Here is a 22854-nt window from a genome sequence, read left to right on the forward strand (position 1 = left end):
ACTAATTAATATCCATCTACGCAAGAAACATACCATCTCACCAGATGTGGACCAAAGCTCCGTTATTGAAAAAAACAACAAAGCACTTGAAGAAACAGCTACTTCTGCCAGCTTCATGAATTCAGAACAAGGGAAGGGGCAGCCGTTTTGAAACTATGGGCTGAAGCTGCAACCCCACCTATTTTCCCTTCTCTATCAAATTGGGTAATAGATTGGAAATAAAGCTTACCCAGAGATCAGTCCGGCCTCCTGACCTATTCTTGGGAGCAGATGGGGCTCTTTCCAGGACAACCTGCTTCTAGTTGGTTATTCCAGACTACCCTACGTTACATCTCTGTTTCCATCCGCATCGCAACCAGAGACTTATTTTGTATTTTAGGGCTCATCCAGACCTCTTCTTGTCACTTGCCAAGAAAACACAGTTTTGTGCTTGTCCCATGCTTTCTTGGCACAGGCCTGAGTGGTTTTGCCTTTCCCCCGGAAAACCCACTTATCAGCGCTAAATCAGAGCAAACGTCAATAAAACCCAGTTTATGTTTGCTCTGATCCAGCAATAGGCAGCAGGTTTTTTCGGGGGGGGAGGGGGGGCAAGAGGAAGCATGGGTGAGACTATACAACATATAATCATATATTACTAACAGCCTGTACCAGGCACCGTTTGGGAATTCTGAAACCAAAAAATGGGTGCAGTTTTGAAAAGTTGGGTCCACCATCTTGATTCAAAATGGCACCCAGTCATATACAAACATAGTTGAAAAGCCTGGCTCCTTGATCTCAGGAACCATCTTACAAAATTTGGTTCCATTATCTTAAAAGGTGCCCAAATGTATAGTGAACAAGCAAACAACTTTTCGAAATATAAATAACATCTATTTATTATGTAAGGATGATTGTAGGTTGCTTTCCCTTGTGGTTTATAACATCAAAATTGTGGTGTAGATTGCAGAGTAGTTGTACTGCATGCACTAGTTTCTCATTCCCTCCCCCCTCTCTCTCATGTGTGTGTGTGTGTGTTTGTGTTTATAGAAAATCTCTAACTTCCAAGATGGCAGTTAAAAAGAGAAGGGGGGAAAGAGCTTGGCAAAATTGTGAGGCTGTGACAGGAAAGGCAGGTTGTCTTGCTGCTTTTACAGATGTGGGGTGTTAGAGAAAAGCTTCTCTTGAAGCTTCCAATGACACACCAATGTTTGTAAGGCAAAGGTCTGCTGCCAGGAAAACAGGTGGCACCTGAAGGTAGAAAGAACACCTTGCTTTTCCAGGGAGAAGGTGGGCAAAAACAACAAGGGAGGGATTAGGAGATAAAATCTTGCAACCACCCAGCTTAAGAGAGCGGGTGTGAAGGAACAAAGAAACAGAAGACACAAATTGCTGGTGTCCCAGTAAGTTACTGGAGTCAGCTCACTGTCGTTGGACACCACTCATTACTATGTTTCCTTACAGGAGGATTTCAAAATCCGCATTACTATTATTGTCCTATTTGCTGGAAACTTTGGGGGTTGGGTCCTGTTTGTGGGCTTCCCATGGACATCTGATTAGCCACTGTGAAAACAGGATGCTGGACTAGATGGGACATTGGCCTGATCCAACAGGCTCTTATGTTCTGACTAAGGGTTGCCACCTCTGCTCACATTGCTTGCCAACCCCACCGACCCCTCTTGCAGAAAGAACGGCTTTATCCAAAGCTTTACAGTTGTCTAAAACCACCATTTTGAAATCAACAGTAGCTGTGTGACGACAGCGTTACATTTTTATGTATATAGGAAGGTTAGACCGACCAAGTTGCCAGGAAATAGTATGCGGAAGCTTCAGAACTCTTCGTCAAGCTAGTCACAAAAATGACCAGACATAAAAGAAAACTCTTCCAGGAAGCAAGCATCAGGTTTTTACCTAGAAACCCTGTCACAACTTCCTCAGATCTGGGGGATGATGAGAATAATGGCATTAATGGTGCAGGAACGGCAAGGCACTTCACACATGCCTAGAGGAGAGTTCCTCATAATGACTCACTATATTCCATAGCTAATTCCTCTAATTAAAAACAGGTTCTAGGATGTCTGGGTTTCATGGGGGAAAGGGAGTGTACAATGCAGAGGCGGAGCTAGCTGCTCCGGCACCTGGAGTGGCGCGCATGCTGTGCACCTGTGGGCGAGGCGAGTGGAGCCACCTCCTGGGGTGGGGCAAGCGTCCCAGGGGGGCAGCGATGTCACCCCCCTCAGGGATGACACCCGGGGCAGGCCACACCCACTGCCCCCCCCTTCCTCCACCAGTGGTGCAATGAGCAGGGTGAAGAGGTGCATCGAGCATCTTCATTGCACATCCTCCCTCCCTGTTTAGGGAAACTTTTAATGTTTAATAGACTATTGTATTTTAATATTCTATTGGAAGCCGCCCAGAGTGGCTGGGGAAACCCAGCCAGATGGGTAGGGTGTAAATTAATAATAATAATAATAATAATAATAATAATAATAATAATAATAATATATGCTGAAAGCATATCTCTTTATTGTGGCCTTTGACTGTTAATATTTTTTTTGTGGTACCCACTTCTTTTCTCTGGAGGTGTTTTCCTTGCTTTTATAATTGTATATAAACTCGTACGTTTGTTTTCAGTTGTATGATTATGTTGCTGCAACCAGCCCTGGGATGTTGCAGGAGAGGACAGGTGACGAAAGAAAGAAAAAAAGAAAGAAAGCTAAATTATACCATAATTTATATAATATAGAATAAGAGAGATAAAATTTTCGTGATTTTTGTTATTAGAAAATAGAACAGAATTTTAGGAAATTTTGGAAGTTACAAAAAAGGAGGAGACAGGAGGAAGTCCCAACATGATGTGAGGAAGGAATAATTGTTTCAATTATTGTATGAGTTGTTATATTTGTGTGTTTGTTGTTAATGTAGTTGTGTTTTTTGTTTTCTTTTTTTGTATGTTTATAGTAAAAAAAATTAATAAATATTATTTTAAAAAAAGAAAGAAAGAAAGCTAATTGATGGATTGATTGATTGATTGATTTAAATTATTTATCTCCTCTTCCTTTCTAAAGTGCAGAGCAGTGTACAATTAAACCCATTATTATTATTATTATTATTATTATTTTCACTTATTCTCAAGTTCCCACCAAAAAGTCTCAAAGTGACATACAGATCCATGAAACACACACAAAGCTTAAGAACATTTAAAAACAAACACAGCGATAAAAGAGAACTACAATAAAAGTTATCCAAATACCGGTAGCACTCATTCAGTAATTCAGTAATATTGTAAGAACACACAAAGATGAGAGAAAGGAATGACAGAAAGAAAACAATGAAACACACACAACTCTGCAAATAACTAGGAGGGCAGCACAAGAGCCTGATTAAATGGCAAAGTTTTCACTACCCTCTGAAATGCAAGCAGTGAAGGAGCTGTGAGAGAGAGGAGGATTCATAGGGTGAAGACTGCCGACTGTAACAGACACAGACCCTAAGTACCGGAAACAAGCTCTCACCAGCATCACTGAGGAAAAGCTTTGTCAGTCAATTTCTACCTGTTATGCATCTCTGTGCTGTCTGCTGAACTTAGCGGCTGCCCAGTTCTGCTGCCTGCTGGTGGGAGCCAGTAATGGACAGCTTGGTGGGGGCGAAGATGCTTGCTTGTACTGTGCAAAACGCCCACTGATCCTCAGGAATCAAGGGAAAGGGGCTGCAGCTTCAAGATGGAGCACTGAGAGAGATGGTCCATGTTTCAGTTTCTTACATCTCCATTTACAAGGATCTCAAGCGCCAAGGCTGGGGGAAGGGCCCAATCCCACCCTCTCTGGATTCTTGAATAGCAATCAGGTTCAGAATTGGGGATGGGGGAAACTGTCAAGTTTGGGTTCCCTCAGTTTCTCATCCCCCCCCCCCAAAAAATCCTCCAATCTCCACATTTCCATGTCAGGTTTTTGGGGTTGTTTTTTTAAGTCCGCATGAAAATCCACCGGCATTTTTGTAAGAATTTCTCCCAATATATATACAGTACATGGTTGTATGCAACGTTGCCTAATATACAGACATTTGCAGAACAATTTCCACTGATGCCATGCAACTTTTGAATGTTATTTTCATGAATTCTTGCAATTCTTACGGACCTTTGAAAACCTTTTTCTTTTTTGTGCACTTTACTTGGCGTGGCAAAATTCGGAGAATTTCAAAGGGTGGCTTTGTTTCGATGGCTGTATTGTTTCGGTTACAGGTAGGTAGCCGTGTTGGTCTGCCATAGTCAAAACAAAATAAAAAATAAAAAAATTCTTTCCAGTAGCACCTTAGAGACCAACTAAGTTTGTTTTTGGTTTGAGCTTGTTCTTGGTATGAGATATCTGAAGAAGTGTGCATGCACACGAAAGATCATACCAAGAACAAACTTAGTTGGTCTCTAAGGTGCTACTGGAAGGAATTTTTTATTTTGTATTGTTTCGGAAAGTGCAGATTAATCAGATTTACCTTGAAATGCGAAATGAGTCTCCCCACCCTCTGGCCCATACTCAAAATAGACCCTACCAGGCTAGATGGATCAGCGGCCTGACTCAGTGTAAGGTAGCGTTGGTCATGTGTTCAACCCACGCGCTTGCCCTGAAAAGCCGGGATTCCTGTGCATAATTGCCTCATTCCTCTTCTCACCTGCGCGAACACTTCTGGAAGTAGGCAAGCAGGCCTCTACCTGCCCTTGGGCTCCCCAGCCTGCCTCTTTACGCTAAGCCTCAGCCCTCTGTGTAGGCAGCTGAGTGGCAAACTACTGCACCCTCCTGAAGAAAGCAGGCAGAAGGAACAGCACCTCTCCGCTGCATCGCTTCAGGAATTCAAAATGGCTCTCCGTTGGGGGATCTGCTCCGCTGGGAAGATCAGCCACGATTTCATCGTGGCCTTGAAGACTTTGCCGGCAGTGGATCACAAGGTTGGATAACAGGCCTGGAACAAATGGGGTGGGTGGGTGGCATGGGGGCACAGGGCAGCCAAGACCAGGTTCTATCAAACTTTGCAGATAGAATTGCCAGCTTTCTTCTGGAAGAGCTTCTGTGCTGTTAAGAGCTCCCTGTCACTAGAAATGTAGCTGGCAAAGCCAGTGTGGTGTAATGGTTAAGAGCGGTAGACTCGTAATCTGGGGAACCGGGTTCGTGTCTCCACTCCTCCACATGCAGCTGCTGGGTGACCTTGGGCTAGTCACACTTCTCTGAAGTCTCTCAGCCCCACTCACCTCACAGAGTGTTTGTTGTGGGGGAGGAAGGGAAAGGAGAATGTTAGCCGCTTTGAGACTCCTCCGGGTAGTGAAAAGCGGGATATCAAATCCAAACTCCTCCTCCTCCTCCTCCTCCTCCTCCTCCTCTTCTTCTTCTTCTTCTTCTTCTTCTTCTTCTTCTTCTTCTTCTTCTTCTTCTTCTTCTTCTTCTTCTTCTTCCTTCCCCATGCTAGAAAAGTGAGGGGCCATAGCTTTGTGGTGGAGCACGTGGTTTTTACAGGCACAAGTTCCATCTCTGCTATTGGCAGTTATATATTTTTTTTTTTAAAAAAAAAAGATTCTCATGTAGTGATTCTGGAGAAAGAATTAGTTTCTGGAGAAAGACCTGGAAGAACAGCTGCCAGTCAGAGTAGAGAATAGTGGGGTAGAGGGGCAAATTGCCCCATTTTCTTTGAGGGGAATCTCAGTTATAAGCTCAGCTGTGGGTCTCATGCTTTGCATACAAAAGTTCCCAAGCTCCATCCCTGGTGCATCCATCCATCTAGGGCTGGGAAAGACTCCCTGCCTGGAACCCTGGAAAGCCGCTGACAATACCGAACGAGTGAGGTGGACTAGCGCTTTAACATGGTGTAGGGCGGTTTCTCGTGCCTCAAAAGCCCCTGCCTTCTCTGTTTCTGCTTCACAGGCGGATGTTAAAAGACACAGGTGTCCTGCCATAAATTAAGTGTTGACAATGAGAGCGAACGTGGCGTAGTCGTTACAGCGGTGTTTCTCAGACTTGGGTTTCCCGCTGCTGTTGGACTACAACTCCCATCCTCCCTGACTACTGGCCCTGCCAGCTAGGGATAATGGGAGTTGTAGTCCAACAACAGCTGAGGACCCAAGTTTGAGGGGGGAAACTGGGTTAGAGTGTTGAATGGCTCAGCCATAAAGCTCGCTGGGTGTCCTTGGGCAATTCACGGTCTCTCAAACTAATCTCTACCTCGCAGGGTTGCTGTGAGGATAAAATGGGGGAAGGGATTGCCATGCACGTCGCCTTGAGCTCCTTGGAGGAAAGGTGGGATATAAATGTAACTTAAAAACAAGAAGTGCGGGGGTGGACCCCCCCCCCCCGCAGCAGCAGTGCTATTCCTTTACATGATGGGCTGCTGTTCTCCTGATCTGCCGTTCCAGGAACCATCACTTTCTTTGACTGCTGGTGTTCCAGTCTCGGCCACTTTGCTTCCATATAACACTGTCTATGTGAACCTGTATGCATTTGCATTGTCTGTGTGATTTATCAGGGAGATAGATGCCTTACACCAACTCAAACCACTTGGTCCATCTAGCTCAGGATTGTCAGGAGGGACATGGTTTCGTCTAGGCCAGGCTCTACCAACCCGGTGCCCTCCAAAACATCTGGAGGGCACCAGGCTGGCAAAGGTTGGGCTAGCCTGTCTCCACTGCCTAGAAGCAGCTCTCCAGAGTAGAAAGGGTTACATGGAAAAGAGTAGCTGGCGTCTTGAAAAGCAGCAGTTTACACTGTAACATTTTGCTGCAGTTCTGGGTAGTGGTAGTCTTTTCTTTTATCTAACTGACAAAAACAACAACAACAACAACAAGCAGAGCGTGACTGCCACTCCTTCAAGAGAAAAAGATGTCTTCATGAGAAAAGTGCATTTTGGGCAGCCACCCAAGGCTACACCCCCAGTTTCAGCTAACATCAGCTAAAAGCTCCCAACTCTCCGTCTCTTGCCTTTGAAAAACTGCCAGCTGTTATTTCTGCTACCTCTCGTCTTCCTTCTCTCAGCTCAAGGGCGTCATCTTCTTCAAGCTCTGATGGGTATCTCATTCAAACAGACAAAACAAAACACAGAAAGATTCCAAACGATCTCCTCCGGATGATACGATTACTAAGCATTCATCTTAATTTGCTTGCACAAAGCTTCCACATAGGTTAGATGGTGCCTGTTTCTTATTAAGCATTCATTCTTATTTGTTTGTTTGTGGGGTTGTTATGTGATAATGAGCATTCATCCCGATCTGATTGTGCAGCATTTATGCATCTTATTGTTAAACATTTGTGCACTCCACACTTCTCACTTGCTGTGCCAGGCTGACAAAGCCCATCCACCTGCCCCTGGTCCTGGCATTTCCTTTAAGCTTAGAGACACAAGTTTTAGTTTTGCAAAGCTGCTCCCTCTCTTCATCACACACCTGGCTTCCTGGGTTTGATATGTGCAGCCTTATACAGATCCCACTTCACCTCAGGTAAGCATGAAATCCCTCCTAGGCGCCACACCTCACTTCAAGATTCAGGATTTGTCAGAATTTGATGAGCATTGCTGCCAAATGCTGCAGAAAGATCTAACCCAGAAGAGTAGCTGTTCCCTGCTCCTGTGCTCATAATCACTAAAGGGCATTATCATCACTCACATGGGTTGAGGGTGAGGGTGAAAGGCACTGTTCTTTATATTGGCTTTTGAAAGGGACCATAGCTCAGTAGGCAGAGCATCTGCTTTGCATGCAGAAGGTCCCAAGTTCAATTCCTGACGTCTCCAAGTAGGGATGGGGGAACAAGTCTGTTATGTACTGAGTTGAATAGGATCCAAAATGCAGCAGTCTGATTGGTCCTAGAACAATAGGATTGAGATTGCAGCAGTCTGACTGGTCCCAGAACAATAGGATTGAGATTGCAGCAGTCTGATTGGTCCCAGAACAATAGGATTGAGATTGCAGCAGTCTGATTGGTCCGCAGGAGCCACCCGATCCAGCTCCAGGTGGAAGTGAATCCGCATTCCGATTGGCATACAGGAGTATCCCGGAATTAGCCAATCACGGAATTAGCCAAGGCTACGATATTGTTCTCCTACAGGAAACTTGGAGTTCTAGTGAAATAGCTAGTGGAGTTCTAGTGAAATAGCTGCCAATGGTTTCTCCTCGTTTTCCCTTCCAGGAACACCAAGCAGCAAAGGTGGGAGAATTAAAGGTGGCCTCGGTATCCTAGTTTCAACCAGGTTGAGGGTCACCTTAACAAAGCTGGAGCCATTGAACCACCTGGCTCTGGCTCTGCTGATGAGATGTAGATCCTCCAGTTTATTATTGATAAATGTATACCTCCCCCCTCAAAAAGGAAAACAGATGATCAAAAACACCTGGGCATGCTTGGAACTATATATCGACAAACTGATGACCCAATTTCCTGCGGCCTCGGTAATAGTGGCTGGTGATCTAAATGCCAGAATCGGCCACTCTGATGATGCCCTATATGCCCACTTCCATGAATTGCCGCCTGTCCTAGATGAATCCCACTTCATTCCAACTAGGTATTCAAAGGACAAAGGCTGCAATTTCCCTGGGCTGTGCCTGATGCATCTATCAAACAAGTTGGATCTGATCATATTAAATGGCCGCTCTAAAGGGGAGAGTGTTGGGGAATTTACGTTTATATCCAGTGTTGGAGCCTCTACAATCGATTATATCATGGTGTCTTACAATCTAATGAATAGAGCCATTGAATGTAAGGTAGAGGAGCGTATGGACAGTGATCATTTACCGCTCTACCTTCTTCTTGATGTGAGAGAGGCCCCACTCTGCCTTGATAAACTTGAATCTTCCAGGCCCACTGATGTGGAGCTGAGATTCTCTCGTATAAGATGGACAGCCAGTCGGGATAAGGAAGTTTCAGGGAGGTTATGCTCAGATACATTTCTTAAAAAGAGGGATAGCCTTTTAAATTCCCCATGCCCCAGTACCAGAATAAATCTGTTTCAAGACCTGATTCTACTTTTACAAACTACCCTGACCCCTCAAAAAGAAAAGTGTCGGCCACGGTATTCAAATAAATCTAAGACCTGGTTCGACCAGGAGTGTCTTGCTATGAAGCGCTCTCTGCTTGGGAAATACAGAAAGTACAAATTGGACAATTTACCTTCACTCCCCCCAGATTGGTTCGAAGCTAAAAAAAGCTATAAAGCTCTGATTAGAAAGAAGAAACTTCAGACCCAGAGGGAAGAGTGGCAATGTCTAATTGAGGCCTCTCGAAGGAGGGACTCAGCCACCTTCTGGAAGATAGTCGCTAAAGGATGGCAAGACTCCCCCCTTGAAGTGGAATATAACATCTCTGCTGGGGTATGGGAGACATATTTCCAATCTCTGTATTTAACCAATCAACAGCAACAGGCCTTGCCCTCAACAATGAGTGATGTTGGGGATGAGTGGCCGCCAGTGTCTACTGAAGAGGTCCACAGGCTCATTCAATCTCTTAAATATGCCAAAGCTCCTGGAGTCGATAACATATCTCCCGAGATACTCAAAGCCAATGTGGAGTGGTGGGCCCCAGTCCTTGCAGCCTTGTTTACCAGCATAGACAAATCGGCCATCATCCCAGAGGACTGGGGTCTGGCTATTATTATTCCAATATACAAGAAAGGGAGCAGATCAGACCCTGCTAACTACAGACCAATCAGCCTTTTAAGCATCATCAGCAAACTATACGCTGCCCACTTACGTAATAAATTCGAGAGCTGGCTGGAGCGTGAGCATGTTCTCTCGGAGGCACAAGCAGGTTTTAGAGCGAAACGGTCAATTTTAGACCAAGGTCTAGTGCTTCAGCACCTTGTTGAAAAATATTCGTCAAGAAAAGGAGGATCTCTTTATGCAGCCTTTATAGATTTTAAATCAGCATTTGACCTAATATCACGAGATAGGCTTTGGGAAAAACTTGGCGCCTCTAATATAGACAGGCGCCTGCTGTGCCTCATCCGTAGATTATATGAAAATACCCGTGCCCGAGTAAGGTGCGACCGGCAGGGTCACCTATCCAGGGAAATTCAAATCCACCATGGTGTTAAACAAGGATGTGTCCTTGCGCCCATTTTATTTAACTATTATATCAACTCCCTAGTAGAAAAGATGGAAAGAGAAAACGCCCATCCTCCAAAGTTGGCTGATAGACCTCTTCCAGTTCTTCTATACGCAGACGATGCTGTTTTAATTTCCTTCTCCGGGGTAGGCCTAAAGAAACTCTTGAGAGCACTTACTGCCTACTGTAAAGCTGAACAACTAACAGTTAATTACACTAAGTCTAAAATTATGGTGTTCTCTAAGAAAAGAAAGAGACACAGATGGAGAATTGACAATCACCCTATTGAACAAGTAGCAACTTTCAAATACCTGGGTATAACCTTCCAGGAAAGGGGGTCATGGATTTATCATGTTAAAAACACCATTGCAAATGTCCAAAGATCTACTAAAGCTACCATAAGATTTTTCTATGGGAGAGGAGGACAATATATTCCAGCAGCCTCTCAGGTGTTTGCTGCAAAAATATTAGCACAACTGACCTTTGGCTCACAGATTTGCAGCTTTTCAAACTATGATCCCCTGGAATCATTTCAAACTAAGTTCTACCGCTGTTTGCTAGGGATCCCTTCTTGTGTGTCCAATATAGCGGTTCGCTTGGAGGTAGGGCAAATTCCTGTCAGCGCCCGCATATGGATTCTCAAGATTCATTACTGGCTGAAACTTATTTTCTTTCCTGTTGGATTGGCACCCTTAACTCTTTTGGATGCTTTCCAATCCAAATGGAAAGTCACTCTGTATGGAAAGCTAAGAGACTTGGGATTCTCGCCTCAGGTCTTGTTGGCTGCGGGATACGAGAAAGCAAGAGCAACCATTCGCCAACGAGTCTGGGATGTGGAACTCCAACGTCATACGAGTGAGATGAGCAAACATCTAGCTATAGGGGACAATGGGAGAGGATTTTCTCCAGCGAGGTATTTGACAAAATTACAAATACCCAAATATAGACGGGCGTTTACCCTTGCTAGATTTAATGTATTACCATCTGCCTTACTGCAGGGAAGATTTGCAGGTAAACCATATGCGGAACGACTCTGCCCCTGTGGCCTGCCGGAGGTAGAATCTGTTACTCATGTTTTATTACGTTGCCGCTTTTACAATGACATACGCCGTGTTTTTATTTCCCCAGTCATGCAAAATCCTTTAAATGAATTCCTATGCCTTAAATGCCTTGTGGAGGACAGGGACCCTGAGATTACCCTGAAAGTAGCGAAATACTGTGTAGCAGCCATGAGGCTCAGAGAACAAGCAGTGTTATCGCTATGAACAGAACCCTAAATGGCAATTTTTAGGCAATATTTTAAATGCCCCGATTCTAATCCATATATTTTAGATGCTGCTGTATACGTGCATATACGTGTATGGTATTTGCTGTGCAAATTTTAATGTATCACTTTTGTATTGTTGATTTAATGAGTTGGTCTGTGACCGTAAAATAAATTCATTCATTCAGCCAATCACGTGGGGCCCATTGTGTAAATAGTGTATATAAAGCAAACGTTTTGGGGAAACTGCATTCCTCACTACTGAAGGGGACAGTTCAAATAGCTAAATATCCCATATTGATTATAAATGCCTTAATTGCTTTTCTAACCTGTTTAAAATATAATTTTTCTGTATTGCTGAATATTAAGAGAGACAGTCTCTTAGAGGCAGAGACCTTGGAAAAGGAATGTGCCTAATGTTGCTTCTTCAACTATTTCTGGGAAATCAGCCAAAACTAGCCAGCAGCTTCAAGGTTTTGATAAACAATGGCCTGTTAATACAGAAATAGCACCTTGGCTGTTACCATAGAAACACCATCACGAGAGAGGGGGACGGAAAGCCCAGTTTAAGGAATGTGCCGTTAATTGTGGTTAGCCTTTAATGGGCTTAAGAGCTGGTCTTGTTGATTGATCATACTGGAGGCATCAGGCTTGTTGGAGTTGTGTATCCATTACATGTATTGGTATGTATTGATTTATATTTGTGTATTGTTCCTATGGGTCTTTGGGAGAGGGGCAGCTCTGAGTTGTGTGAGCAAGGGGGGCTCTCAGCCTTGGACGGGATGCATGCGCTTTCTGAGCAGACAGGAGGAATGCAGCTGGAGTTGGCTCCTGCCACCTGTATTAACATTATATTCAGTCCATTAAGATGTAAGGTATTTCCTAGTTAGTAGACTCATCCCCCTGCATGGGTAATATTGATTTATGCTTTTGTATTTCCTATCTAATGCAACAAGTATTATTGCCGGTTAACTGAAGTTATGCTTTCTTGCTGATTAGGCACACACACATGCATACAATAGCGGATCTGTGTGCTCACAAGCTAGGTGATGTTGCTATATTTCTGGGAAGCCTGCCAAGTATATTCAAAGCTCGCCAGGTACACATTCCCAGACTGGGGAGGCTAGGGAGGTTACCCTCCTAGGGAACATGTGAACCTTGAGCCAATTTTCGGTTTCTATTTTCGGTTTCTGTATTGCCTTTATAATGAGTACGCGCCAGTCTCTCAGTGCTCAGTCCAACTTTTGGATTGTGCCTTTTGCTTTGCATATGTAACTCAAAATAAATCCTGCTGAACCCTGCATGGTGTTTTGCCTCTTCGTGTTCCTGAATCCACCACTCAAGAGCTCAAGAGCCCATTATGGTCTTACACTACTATGAGCTGAATAAAGAGCATGAAATTCACACTTGACTCCGAGTATATTTCAAAGTCCCTGACTCAGTGGCGAAGGAAGGCTGCCCTGCAGCGAGTGTAGCCCTCGGCTGGCCACCATTTTGACACACACCCCTTGGGTGACACCTGGGGCAGACCCCCCGCCCCCTCCTTCCTACGCCCCTGTCCTGACTGAAACCCTGGAGTCGCTGCCTGTCAGCGCAGACGATATTAAAAATAGATGGACCAATGCTCTGACTCACTATAAAGCAGACTCCTATCATTTCTTGTGATGGTACGAAAAGTGATCAGTTTGTAACTTACTTTGGCGTTCAGTTACAAACTAGGGTAACGTGGGGCTCTGTCGTTCACGACCTCTTGTCTCATAGGCTGGCTCTTCCCTCCCCAGGTAGCCGCCATCGCTTCTCGAGACCTCAAGCGCTCTCAGGAATATGCCAAGCAGCATAATATTCGTAAGGCCTATGGATCGTACGAGGAATTGGCAGAGGACCCTGACATAGGTGAGGCGGATGGAGCTTGGAAAATCAGCCCAAGTGGTCATGAGTGGGGAAAGGGGAACAAGGAGCCTTCCCCAGCTTGGTGTCCTCGAGATGTTCTGGATTATGCCCAACCAGCCAGGCCCAGAGTCAGGGATGATGGGAATTGTACCCATCTTGAGGGTACCAAGTTAGGGAAGGCTGTTCTAGTGGAATCTGGATATCAAACTGGAAACAGCTTTCAGACAGGAAGACATCAGATGCCACCCTCTCTCTGTCCCTTGTACACATCTCTCAATGACCCTGGAAAAGAACAGTAGGAAGCTGTCTCATACCAGGTCAGACTGCTGAGCTTGCTTAACAATGGGCATTATGTGTATTTTATTTGTATTTTAATGCACTGAATAGAATGATTATGAGGCATAGGGGAGTGGAGAGTGTATGACCTTAACAGCGCTTAGCTTATATTTTTTAGTTGCTATTTGTTGGAGTTGTTAATATTGTTTTATAGATTATAAATGTCCATTTGTTAATCACATTACATTATTTTTGTTGTAATTGTGATGTTTTGCTTATTTTCTGTTATTTTTTAATTAAACATTTATAGGGTTTTTACAATTTAAATCACAGACATTACAAGGTTAATTTTTTTTCATACTCCCCCTTCTCCCACCAGGGGGAGCAAATAACCAAGCCCCCCTCTCACTGGAGCACATACAACATCTTTTCAAATTTAACCAATTAACTTGTATAAATCATTGCTTAAACCTGGCCCTTTTCCTGGGCCAGAACTTCTTACTTTCCTCAATTTCATCATCAATTGACTTCCTCACATCCCCCCCCCCCCGTTGAATTCCAAATCGAACCTAATTCCCAGTTTTCCAATTCATCATCTATTCTACTTTACACACTATAACCTTCCTCCTTGTCATTTTTTAAACATATTTATTCCTCCGACTTAATTACTTATAATTTTAACTCCACCTCGGCCTCTTAGTACTTCTGAACTCTTCTAAAACCTTAATTAATATTTCCAATATTTAAACAAATTTTATTTAAATATATTTTCCTTTCTCTCCCCCCCCCCTCTTTCCCTCCCTCCGGTCTCAAAAATTTTGGCTAGTGATTATTAACATTTTTCATTACCGTAATATCCATTCCATCTGTCAACACCATGAAAAGAGAAAAATATCCATAAACATGTTCAATTTTTTTAACCCACTCCAAGCCTCTCAAAACCCTGAACCCAAAAGTCAAAGCAAACTGGCTCCTGTTCCTGTCTTGTCTCTTGTATCATTGTGGCATTGTCATGGCAATGTGCATCCTTCAATGGTTGCACTTTCATTCCTTTCTTCTGCTGTAGAATTTTCCCATTGTCCATTCCATTTTGCAAATCATCCCCGGTTGGTTTTTCATCTTGAGTTTTCTCTTCTTCTTCTGGATGCTGTTGTATTATATCCTCTAAACTTTCACTTATTTTCTGTTAATAGTGTTTTACAAGTTGAACTCATTTTGTTGCAGATTTGTTAATTATTTTATATGATTTATGTTGTATTTGTGATGTTCTATTATGCTTCATTATGTTATTGTTATTTGTTGTTTGTAAGCCGCTTTGAGATTCATTTGAATGAAAAGCGGCATAGAAATACAATAGCTCGGCTCAGCTCAAATAGCCCCTCAACCCACAGCTCTATGAGGAGATGGTAGCATTTCCAGACAGAGCTGTGTGAGAAACAGGAGTTTCATCTTCACAGTTCAGCACAGAAGTCAGAGGAAAATAGATGTCTCTCTCTTTCTCCATGAAGAAGCTGCATGGAAGGACTGTGCTATGAGGAAAAACAGTCCTTTTCTTGCAGAGCAGAACAGAAGCTAAATGATCTGCACATGGAGAAGGGGAAGGCCATTCCCCCTCCCCATGGGCAGATTGCTAAGAGCAGGGGTCAGCAAACCTTTTCCAGAAGGGGCCGGTCCACTGTCCCTCAGACCTTGTGGGGGGCCCGACTATATTTTTTGGGGGGGAAATATGAACAAATTCCTCTGCCCCATAAATAACCCAGAAGTGCATTTGAAATAAAATGACACATTCTACTCATGTAAAAACACTCTGATTCCTGGACCGTCCGCGGGCCGGATTTAGAAGGTGATTGTGCTGGATCTGGCCCCCGGGCCTTAGTTTGCCTACCCATGGCTAAGAGGCTGAGAAGACAGTGAGATGCTGGTGGCTCAGTTGGGAAGGGTGTGTGGGCTGGATCAGGCCAGACCCATAGGCTGCTATATTAATCAGACCCCTATATTAAACATACAGTACTTCAGCCTTTTCAGGATCTGGAACCCAGCCGGAATAAGGAGCAAAACTCAGATTCTTGGTTTCCCTCCAGTGGTGGGGTTCAGGTTACCATGGGAAGTCCCACCTTCTAACGTGGAAGCTTTGCGCACTAATCCCGGATCTTTGAGGGGTTGACTGTGATAGTTAGCGGTGAGGGAATGCTCTCTGCATTTGCTCAGAAACACCTTTATCATTTCACTAGTTTCAGGCTACAGAAAACAGACTGAGGTTGAGCCTACAGGTTTCGTGGCTAAAGGTTTGCTTTGCTCCCCATTTTCTGCTCCCCGTCTGCCGGGATCCCTCTTTCAGACGTGGTCTATGTGGGGTCGGTCCATACTCAGCATCATGCACTCGTCCTCCTCTTCCTCCGTGCGAAGAAGAACGTCCTGTGTGAAAAACCCATGGGCATGAATGCAGCAGAAGTCTGGGACATGGTACAAGTGGCTCGAGAGAACAGTGTGTTCCTCATGGAGGTAGGAAATATTGGGGCAACGTGGGACACAGTCAGTGTGATACAGCAGAAAAAGTGTGACTGTCTGCAAGATATGGGTTCAAGTCCTATTTCTGCCTGTTTATTGAGCATTCATGCTGATTTGCTTACACAAAGCTTACACAGAGGTTAGGCTACGCCTGGTCTTCATTGAACATTCATTTTGATTGGTTTGCACTGAGGTTATATGGCAATGAGCACTCATCTGATTTGTTGGCACAGTAGTTCCACATCTTTCTGTTAATCAGTTGTTTATCCCACAGTTTTTAGTGCATTTCTGCATCACTTTCCTAACTGCAAGCAGTCCTTTTAAAAAAAATAAAAATAAAAAGTGGACTTGTTGTACAAGAGCAACAGAATATTTTAATCCACTTTCATTGTGTAAAACCTGAACTTCTGGAAAACAGTTGAATCCATCCAGCAAATTACTGACAGTCTAGAGTTGGCCTTTCTAGCTAATTATGGTTTACTGTGAATGAGCACTATGCTATTTCACACTCCTCCCCTGTTGCAACCGGGAAGCCTTGGTTTCCTGTTACATCTCAACCAGGGATCATGGTTTGTCTGATGATTGCTAGCCAATCTCAAAGCTATGGTTTGTGGCTGGTGTTTGCCGATTCTGGCTTATTAAAGAGCAACAAACCACAATCTCTGGTAATGGGAAGACTGATAAATTGGTAACAGGTTCAAGGGTCTTGTGTTAATTCACATGGCTCTATACAACATGGGCCCAAATTACCTTACTAACAGAGACGGCTCCTGGCTGACATATAATGGGAGGGATTTCTAAAGGGTAGGTGTCACTATGCTAAAGGTTCGATTCTTGCAATGTACAGAATGGACCTTCCGATTACATGATATTTACAGAAGGCTCTCTCCTGCAGAGCAGGATAGATAAGGGATGAGGTTCTCTTTTAGATATCTAGCTACCAAAGGAATTGCGGTTAATTGCTAGCAAGAGAACACAATTAAGCTGCTCTGAACTATGCAGGAACCCAGAGTTGTCCCCACTGATCCTCTTCTGGCAACACTCCCATATAGATACTGTGCAACAGGTAGAAATTCAGCAGGTGCAGCTCTCCCTTACGATTGCAGACATAGTGAGGGGGAATGTTTTGTCTGCTGAATGTCAGCATTGTGCAGCTGTGACAGGCACAGACGGGAAACTGGCAATCTAATAAACGTGGCAAGCTTAAAGTTTTGCAAGGCGCAAGCTGACATTGCAACCTTTGTCATGTGAACTCTGGGGCACTGGCAAGGTCCTGGCAGGACTGTCAGCAGTCTGGGCTGTCACTGATTTCCAGTCACATGCTGCTAACCCTGCACATTTGCTTTTGTAGATCTTGACGCCAATAAACCCATATATATATATTACTGCACTCCCTGCTCATTCTCTCCCCTGCCTCCTGCACTCCCCCCCCCCTCCTTGTTCTACCAGTTCATCTCCCGCCTTAGGCAAAGCTGTGAGCAAGTGTAGCAGAATTCCAGCTTTCTGTTCCAATTTATAACACACCCGGATGTTTCTAGCCCTTATGATTGCCAGGATAGAATTGAAATCTGTATGAGGATTCTCCAACTTGGATAAATAATGCAAAGTAGCCTGATTTGCACATTCTATATTGGAAGCTGCCTCATACCAAATCAGGCCAACGGTCCATCTAGCTCAATATTGTTTGCACTGACTGACAGTAGCTGTCCAGGGTTTCAGACAAAGTTCTCCCCCAGCCCTTCCTGAAGCTGCTAGGGATTGAATCTGCGACCTTCTGCACTCAGGGCAGACACTCTGCCACTGAGCAATGGCTCTTTCCCAAATCCTGTTCTTTAGTACATTCACGTGTTTGAATCACTCTTTCTTTTCCATACATCCCACTTATTTTTTTCAGTTTTATCTCCTGCCAGTCACTTACACTATACTGGCTCTCCCTAGCCAGTCCAGTGCTTTATTTGCTGGATTTATAAGCCAATGGGCTTGTTTGTTTTTTTCTTACCTAAAATTACAGTGCACCTAACACATTAAACACTAGTCACTGTGGGGAGGGGGAACTATTCAGAAGATTCACCCCCCCTTCTCAGCCTTCTCTTAGTTTTACAGTTTGCACCAGGCATTGCCCACACTTTTTTTTTAAAAAAATGTATTTTTATTAAAGATTTTCTTGGTTTACAAAAGTATGTGCAATGTCTCTCTCTCTCTCTTCTTTTTCCCCAGTAACATTTTTTAACAGATCAGTATCATTTGTTGAGACATTAGGAAGAAAGGTGGGAGAGAGGTGGGGGGGGGGAGAGGTGAGTGGGGGTGGGGTCATAGAATCATAGAGTTGGAAGAGACCACAAGGGCCATCCAGTCCAACCCCCTGCCAAGCAGGAAACACCATCAAAGCATTCCTGACAGATGGCTGTCAAGCCTCCGCTTAAAGACCTCCAAAGAAGGAGACTCCACCACACTCCTTGGCAGCAAATTCCACTGTCAAACAGCTCTTACTGTCAGGAAGTTCTTCCTAATGTTTAGGTCGGGTGACGATGTTTCATTTTACTTAATGTATTTGGGGTTTGGTGTCAGCGTTGCTTGTGCAGGTTCTCTGCTATTCACTTGTGTTCCTTTGGTGGTGAGAGAGGTTGGGATTGGCCTAGGGTGCGGTTGTTCATTTGTGATTGGCTGTGGTGGTCTTTGGTTTCCTGTGTGAGTGGGGTGGGTGAGTGTTTTAGATCAGGTTAGCCATATTGATTTGTATGCTGTTGGTGGATTTTTTCATTGTCTTGTTGGGCTGTGTATGTGTCCACACACTTTTAAATATCTTAAGGACTAGAAACATGGTTTGCTAAGACACACAGGCTGACGTTCCCGAGATTCTGAAACTCTGCGTCGAATGCCAAATTCTTCTTCATACCCACTCCCTCTTTCTCTTTCCGAATGGAAATGCAGGGTATAAATTAGCCTCCATCTCTTCCAGGGCTTCTGGACAAGATTCTTCCCTGTATCCGAGCAGATCCGCACTCTGCTAAGTAAGAAGGATCTTGGGGACTTAAGGGTTCTTCGAGCTCAACTAGGCTTTCGGATGGATGACATCCCAAGGCTGGTGGATAAGAAGCTGGGTGGAGGCGTCATTTTGGACTTGGGCTGCTACCTCATTCAGTTTGCATCGATGATTTTTGGGCCTGAGAAGCCACAAAGCATTACAGCCTCAGGGTTCCTACTTGAGTCAGGTGAGGTTGCTACAGCGGGGTGAAGAGAGTGGAGTTTGTTGGAGCCCTAGGGCTACAATTCATGTTTGGGAGATATGGATTAGTGATGCTTCACATCCTTTTCTGTGCTTCCCAGGAGCGGATGAAACCGTCGGCATCGTCCTCAACTACTCAGGGAACCGGCAGGCTGTGCTTAATTGCACCATGATGATCAATCTACCAGGAGAGGCATTGATTGGGGGAACTGATGGGATCATCAAGGTACTTGGCTAAGTGGTGTGGGCAGATGCCTGACTTCTGAGATGGGCTTTGTTTACTTTACCAGAAGCAAAAGGTCCACCGACAGTTACAAAATGGAGGCTTGGGTGTACAAAATGGTGGCTCAACGAGACGGAGCCAGAGGCCTCCTGTACTCTGTGATCCATACCCTGGGATAGATATGCTATAAAATCTGCCCCTGAGTTACTTCAAGATGAAGAATTTTAAATGCCAAACTTCAGCGAGAACACGACGGACACAATTTTTGTTGTTACTATAGATAAGCTAGTAGAAGTCGGGAACCCATGTGAATCTACTACAAATCATATAGTGGTACATTATCTCCATTCTGCCCGTCCATAGCATGGAATATTGTGGATTCATAAATGGCGAGTATATTATACATGCTGGAGATGAGGAAGATGCGCACTTACTTTTAAAAATTAGGATTACTTACTTCTATATCAAATTTTCCTCCCAGGACACCCAAGGCAGCATATATAGGTCTGCCCCTCACTACTTTTAAAGTCACAACAACCCTGTGAAGTAGAAAGATGACCAAAGTCATTCAAGTGAGTTTCATGGCTGAATAGGGATCTACACGCCACTGGTCATGTTGGAGGGAAATGAAGTCCAAATGGCAAGGACAATGAAGCAGAGAGAGATTTTAGGCTTGGGTAGTGAGAGTTGCCATAGAATTCAAGCTGCCACCCCAATGGTTCTCTGATTCCTAAGTTGCCTTTGCATGCCATGAACTCCCTAGGTTCCAGTGTGGTGTAGTGGTTAAGAGCGGTAGACTCGTAATCTGGTGAACTGGGTTCGCGTCTCCGCTCCTCCACATGCAGCTGCTAGTCACACTTCTTTGAAGTCTCTCAGCCCCACTCACCTCACAGAGTGTTTGTTGTGGGGGAGGAAGGGAAAGGAGAATGTTAGCCGCTTTGAGACTCCTTCAGGTAGTGATAAAGCGGGATATCAAATCCAAACCCTTCTTCCTAGGTGACCTTAGCAAGTTGCTAGCCCTCAGTGTGAGCTGCCTCACCCAACTACGGTATAATACTCATAAGTGAGAACTCCTCAAGCAGCTGGAATACCCCACAGACGAGGGAAGGCCCCTATCAACCAAAGAGCAGCAATACCAATGGTGTTTCTGGCAATTCTCCCTCTGAGCAGCAGCGGCTTCTCTTCCCCATTCACCTCACAGAATTTCCACTCCTTTCTCCATTTCTGGTGGAATTCTCTGACACCCTTAGCTGAGACTGATCAGGGAGATGGGAACCTAGCAGTCACCAGCACAATCTAGATCACAGAATATCACCGCTTTTGATTCTCACAGAGTAGACAAAACCCCAGAGTTTCCCTGCTTCCCATCAGAAAAGGCATGTTCCTTCTTTCTTTCTCTAGATCCCCAACCACATGAACAGCCCCACAGTCATGTTTCTCAAAGGAAAGCGGTGGGAATGGCCCCTGCCAACTTCTCCTGAACCGCTGTTCTTCGAGCACGACATTGGGCTGCGATACGAAGCTGAACATGTCCGGCAGTGCCTACTGAAGGGTAAGGCTCCTGTGGAGGTGGTGTTTTTGGGGAGCGTGAATAGCTCACCCAGCATCCAACGAGGGCAACTGCATGTCTCTGAGGAGGGCCGGCCCTACCATTAGGTCAGGTGTGGGGAACCTTTGGCCCTCCAGAATGTTGCTGAACTACACCTTCCATCTTCCCTGACCATTGGGCTCTGCTTGCTGGGGCTGATGGGAGTTGCAGTTCAGCAAAATCTGGATGGCAAAAGATTCCCCCTAGCAGCGTTAGAGGTAAAGTGAGCCATCAAAATTGTCAATTACATGAAAGGACAGCAAGTCATTAGTTATTTAATGTTTTATTGCTGTTGGAAATTTACTGTAATACCAGGGAGGGGAAGAGGCACCTGCAGGACAAATTATTTATATATATATAGGCCTCAGGTGCCAAAGTAACTTCAACAACCTTGGACACTATATGCCCCTGCCCTGCACTTTTTTCCAGGCATCTCACAAGCAGCGCATGAAAAGCAAGACCTCTCTCCTACTATATTATGCACCAGCAACTGTTACCCAGAGGCATACTGGCCCTGGATCTGGAGGCTCCATATAGACATCACAGCAAATCCCCCTTCCGTCCACTAACACTGCTCTCCTAAAGACTCTGCCATAAATGTGATCTTGTATAACTTGAGAGTAGTTTAGATTTGTGCTAAAACAGGGGTACCTATTGGCTTAGATTAAATGAATGGCCCATTTCCTACATCGTTATTACAGGCCCAGGAAAATATGCATAGGATTGCAGTCTAAATCTACTTTGAAACGCAATAGACCTCAGAACTGTACCTATTAATCCAGGTTCTATTAACCTGTCTTTTGTGCAGGTTTGAAGGAAAGTCCTATCATGCCTTTACACGAGAGTGAAATCATAGCAACCATCTCTGATGAAGCACGAAGGCAAGTGGGTGTGATCTATGAACAAGATCGGGTCCAATGTATCAATCAATCTGAGAGCAGTAAATAAAATTTCCATTTTTTTGTCAGAAAACATTATAGTACCTGAATAATAGCTGCATTTATGAATGCTGTTGTCTGGGTGAGAGCATGGAAACTTGTCTACCTGGAAAACAAAATACCTGAAAATGTGGGCAGGATATATTTTCCCTGCATCTATTGTTTTAAAACACCTAGTCCTTAGAGTTAATGCATGCCTGTTGATTCCTCAAAGGGATGGCGTGGAACTCAGGGGAGAAATGGTCATCCTTTGCTAATATAGTTACCCCATTGGTTGGATGTATTCCACATGGCCATAATTAGCATTTTGACCAAGAGGGTGAGTCATTACCGTATATTGCCAATACTCACAACCCTAGTGGTGTTCTCTTTAATGGTACCTAAACGGAACATTTATAGAAGAGGGGGAAATTGAGATCTTTGGTGCATGCCTAAAATGAACATGCCGGCAGAATCAAAGGTGATGCTAGCAAATTTGGTTACTGGAGGGCCAGCAATTGAGAGATGCAAGTAGGCCAGGCATGGCCAAACTTGGCCCTCCAGATGTTTTGGGACTACAACTCCCATCATCCCTAGCTAACAGAACCAGTGGTCAGGGATGGGAATTGTAGTCCCAAAACATCTGGAGGGCCAAGTTTGGCCATGCCTGAAGTAGGCCAAACCTGTTAAGAAGTGTGACCTAAGTGGTTGCTGAACAACTCTAGGCACGCCTGGAAGAAGCGGACCATTTGGATCCCTTCCAGTCGGGATTCAAGCCTAATCATGGGACTGAAACTGCCTTGGTAGCACTGGTCAATGATCTCCGGCAGGCTAGGGGCAAAGGTGAGAGCTGTTTCCTAGTTCTGCTGGATCTCTCAGCGGCTTTTGACACCATCAACCATAACATCCTTCTGGACCGTCT

General features: G+C 44.5%; 1 protein-coding gene across 1 annotated transcript; it reads left to right on the top strand.

Moving 5' to 3' along the window:
* The first annotated feature begins 4624 nt into the window (after positions 1 to 4624).
* Positions 4625 to 21971, top strand: LOC117059253 (trans-1,2-dihydrobenzene-1,2-diol dehydrogenase-like). The gene is made up of 7 exons (XM_033170858.1): positions 4625 to 4915; positions 13086 to 13197; positions 15809 to 15972; positions 18938 to 19190; positions 19306 to 19430; positions 20829 to 20979; positions 21824 to 21971. The coding sequence occupies exons 1-7, from the start codon at positions 4826 to 4828 to the stop codon at positions 21961 to 21963; spliced, it is 1035 nt and encodes a 344-aa protein (XP_033026749.1). The 5' UTR covers positions 4625 to 4825; the 3' UTR covers positions 21964 to 21971.
* Positions 21972 to 22854: the final 883 nt, after the last annotated feature.

This window comes from Lacerta agilis, chromosome 14 (genome assembly GCF_009819535.1).
Source record: "Lacerta agilis isolate rLacAgi1 chromosome 14, rLacAgi1.pri, whole genome shotgun sequence".
NCBI classification, from domain to species: domain Eukaryota; kingdom Metazoa; phylum Chordata; class Lepidosauria; order Squamata; family Lacertidae; genus Lacerta; species Lacerta agilis.

Bases quoted from the DNA above. Each gene is read 5' to 3' on its own strand.
- LOC117059253 (XM_033170858.1), top strand. From the start codon at position 4,826: ATGGCTCTCCGTTGGGGGATCTGCTCCGCTGGGAAGATCAGCCACGAT. The intron at 13,198-15,808 runs GTGAGGCGGATG...TCCCTCTTTCAG, and splicing joins GGCAGAGGACCCTGACATAG to ACGTGGTCTATGTGGGGTCG. The intron at 19,191-19,305 runs GTGAGGTTGCTA...TGTGCTTCCCAG, and splicing joins AGGGTTCCTACTTGAGTCAG to GAGCGGATGAAACCGTCGGC.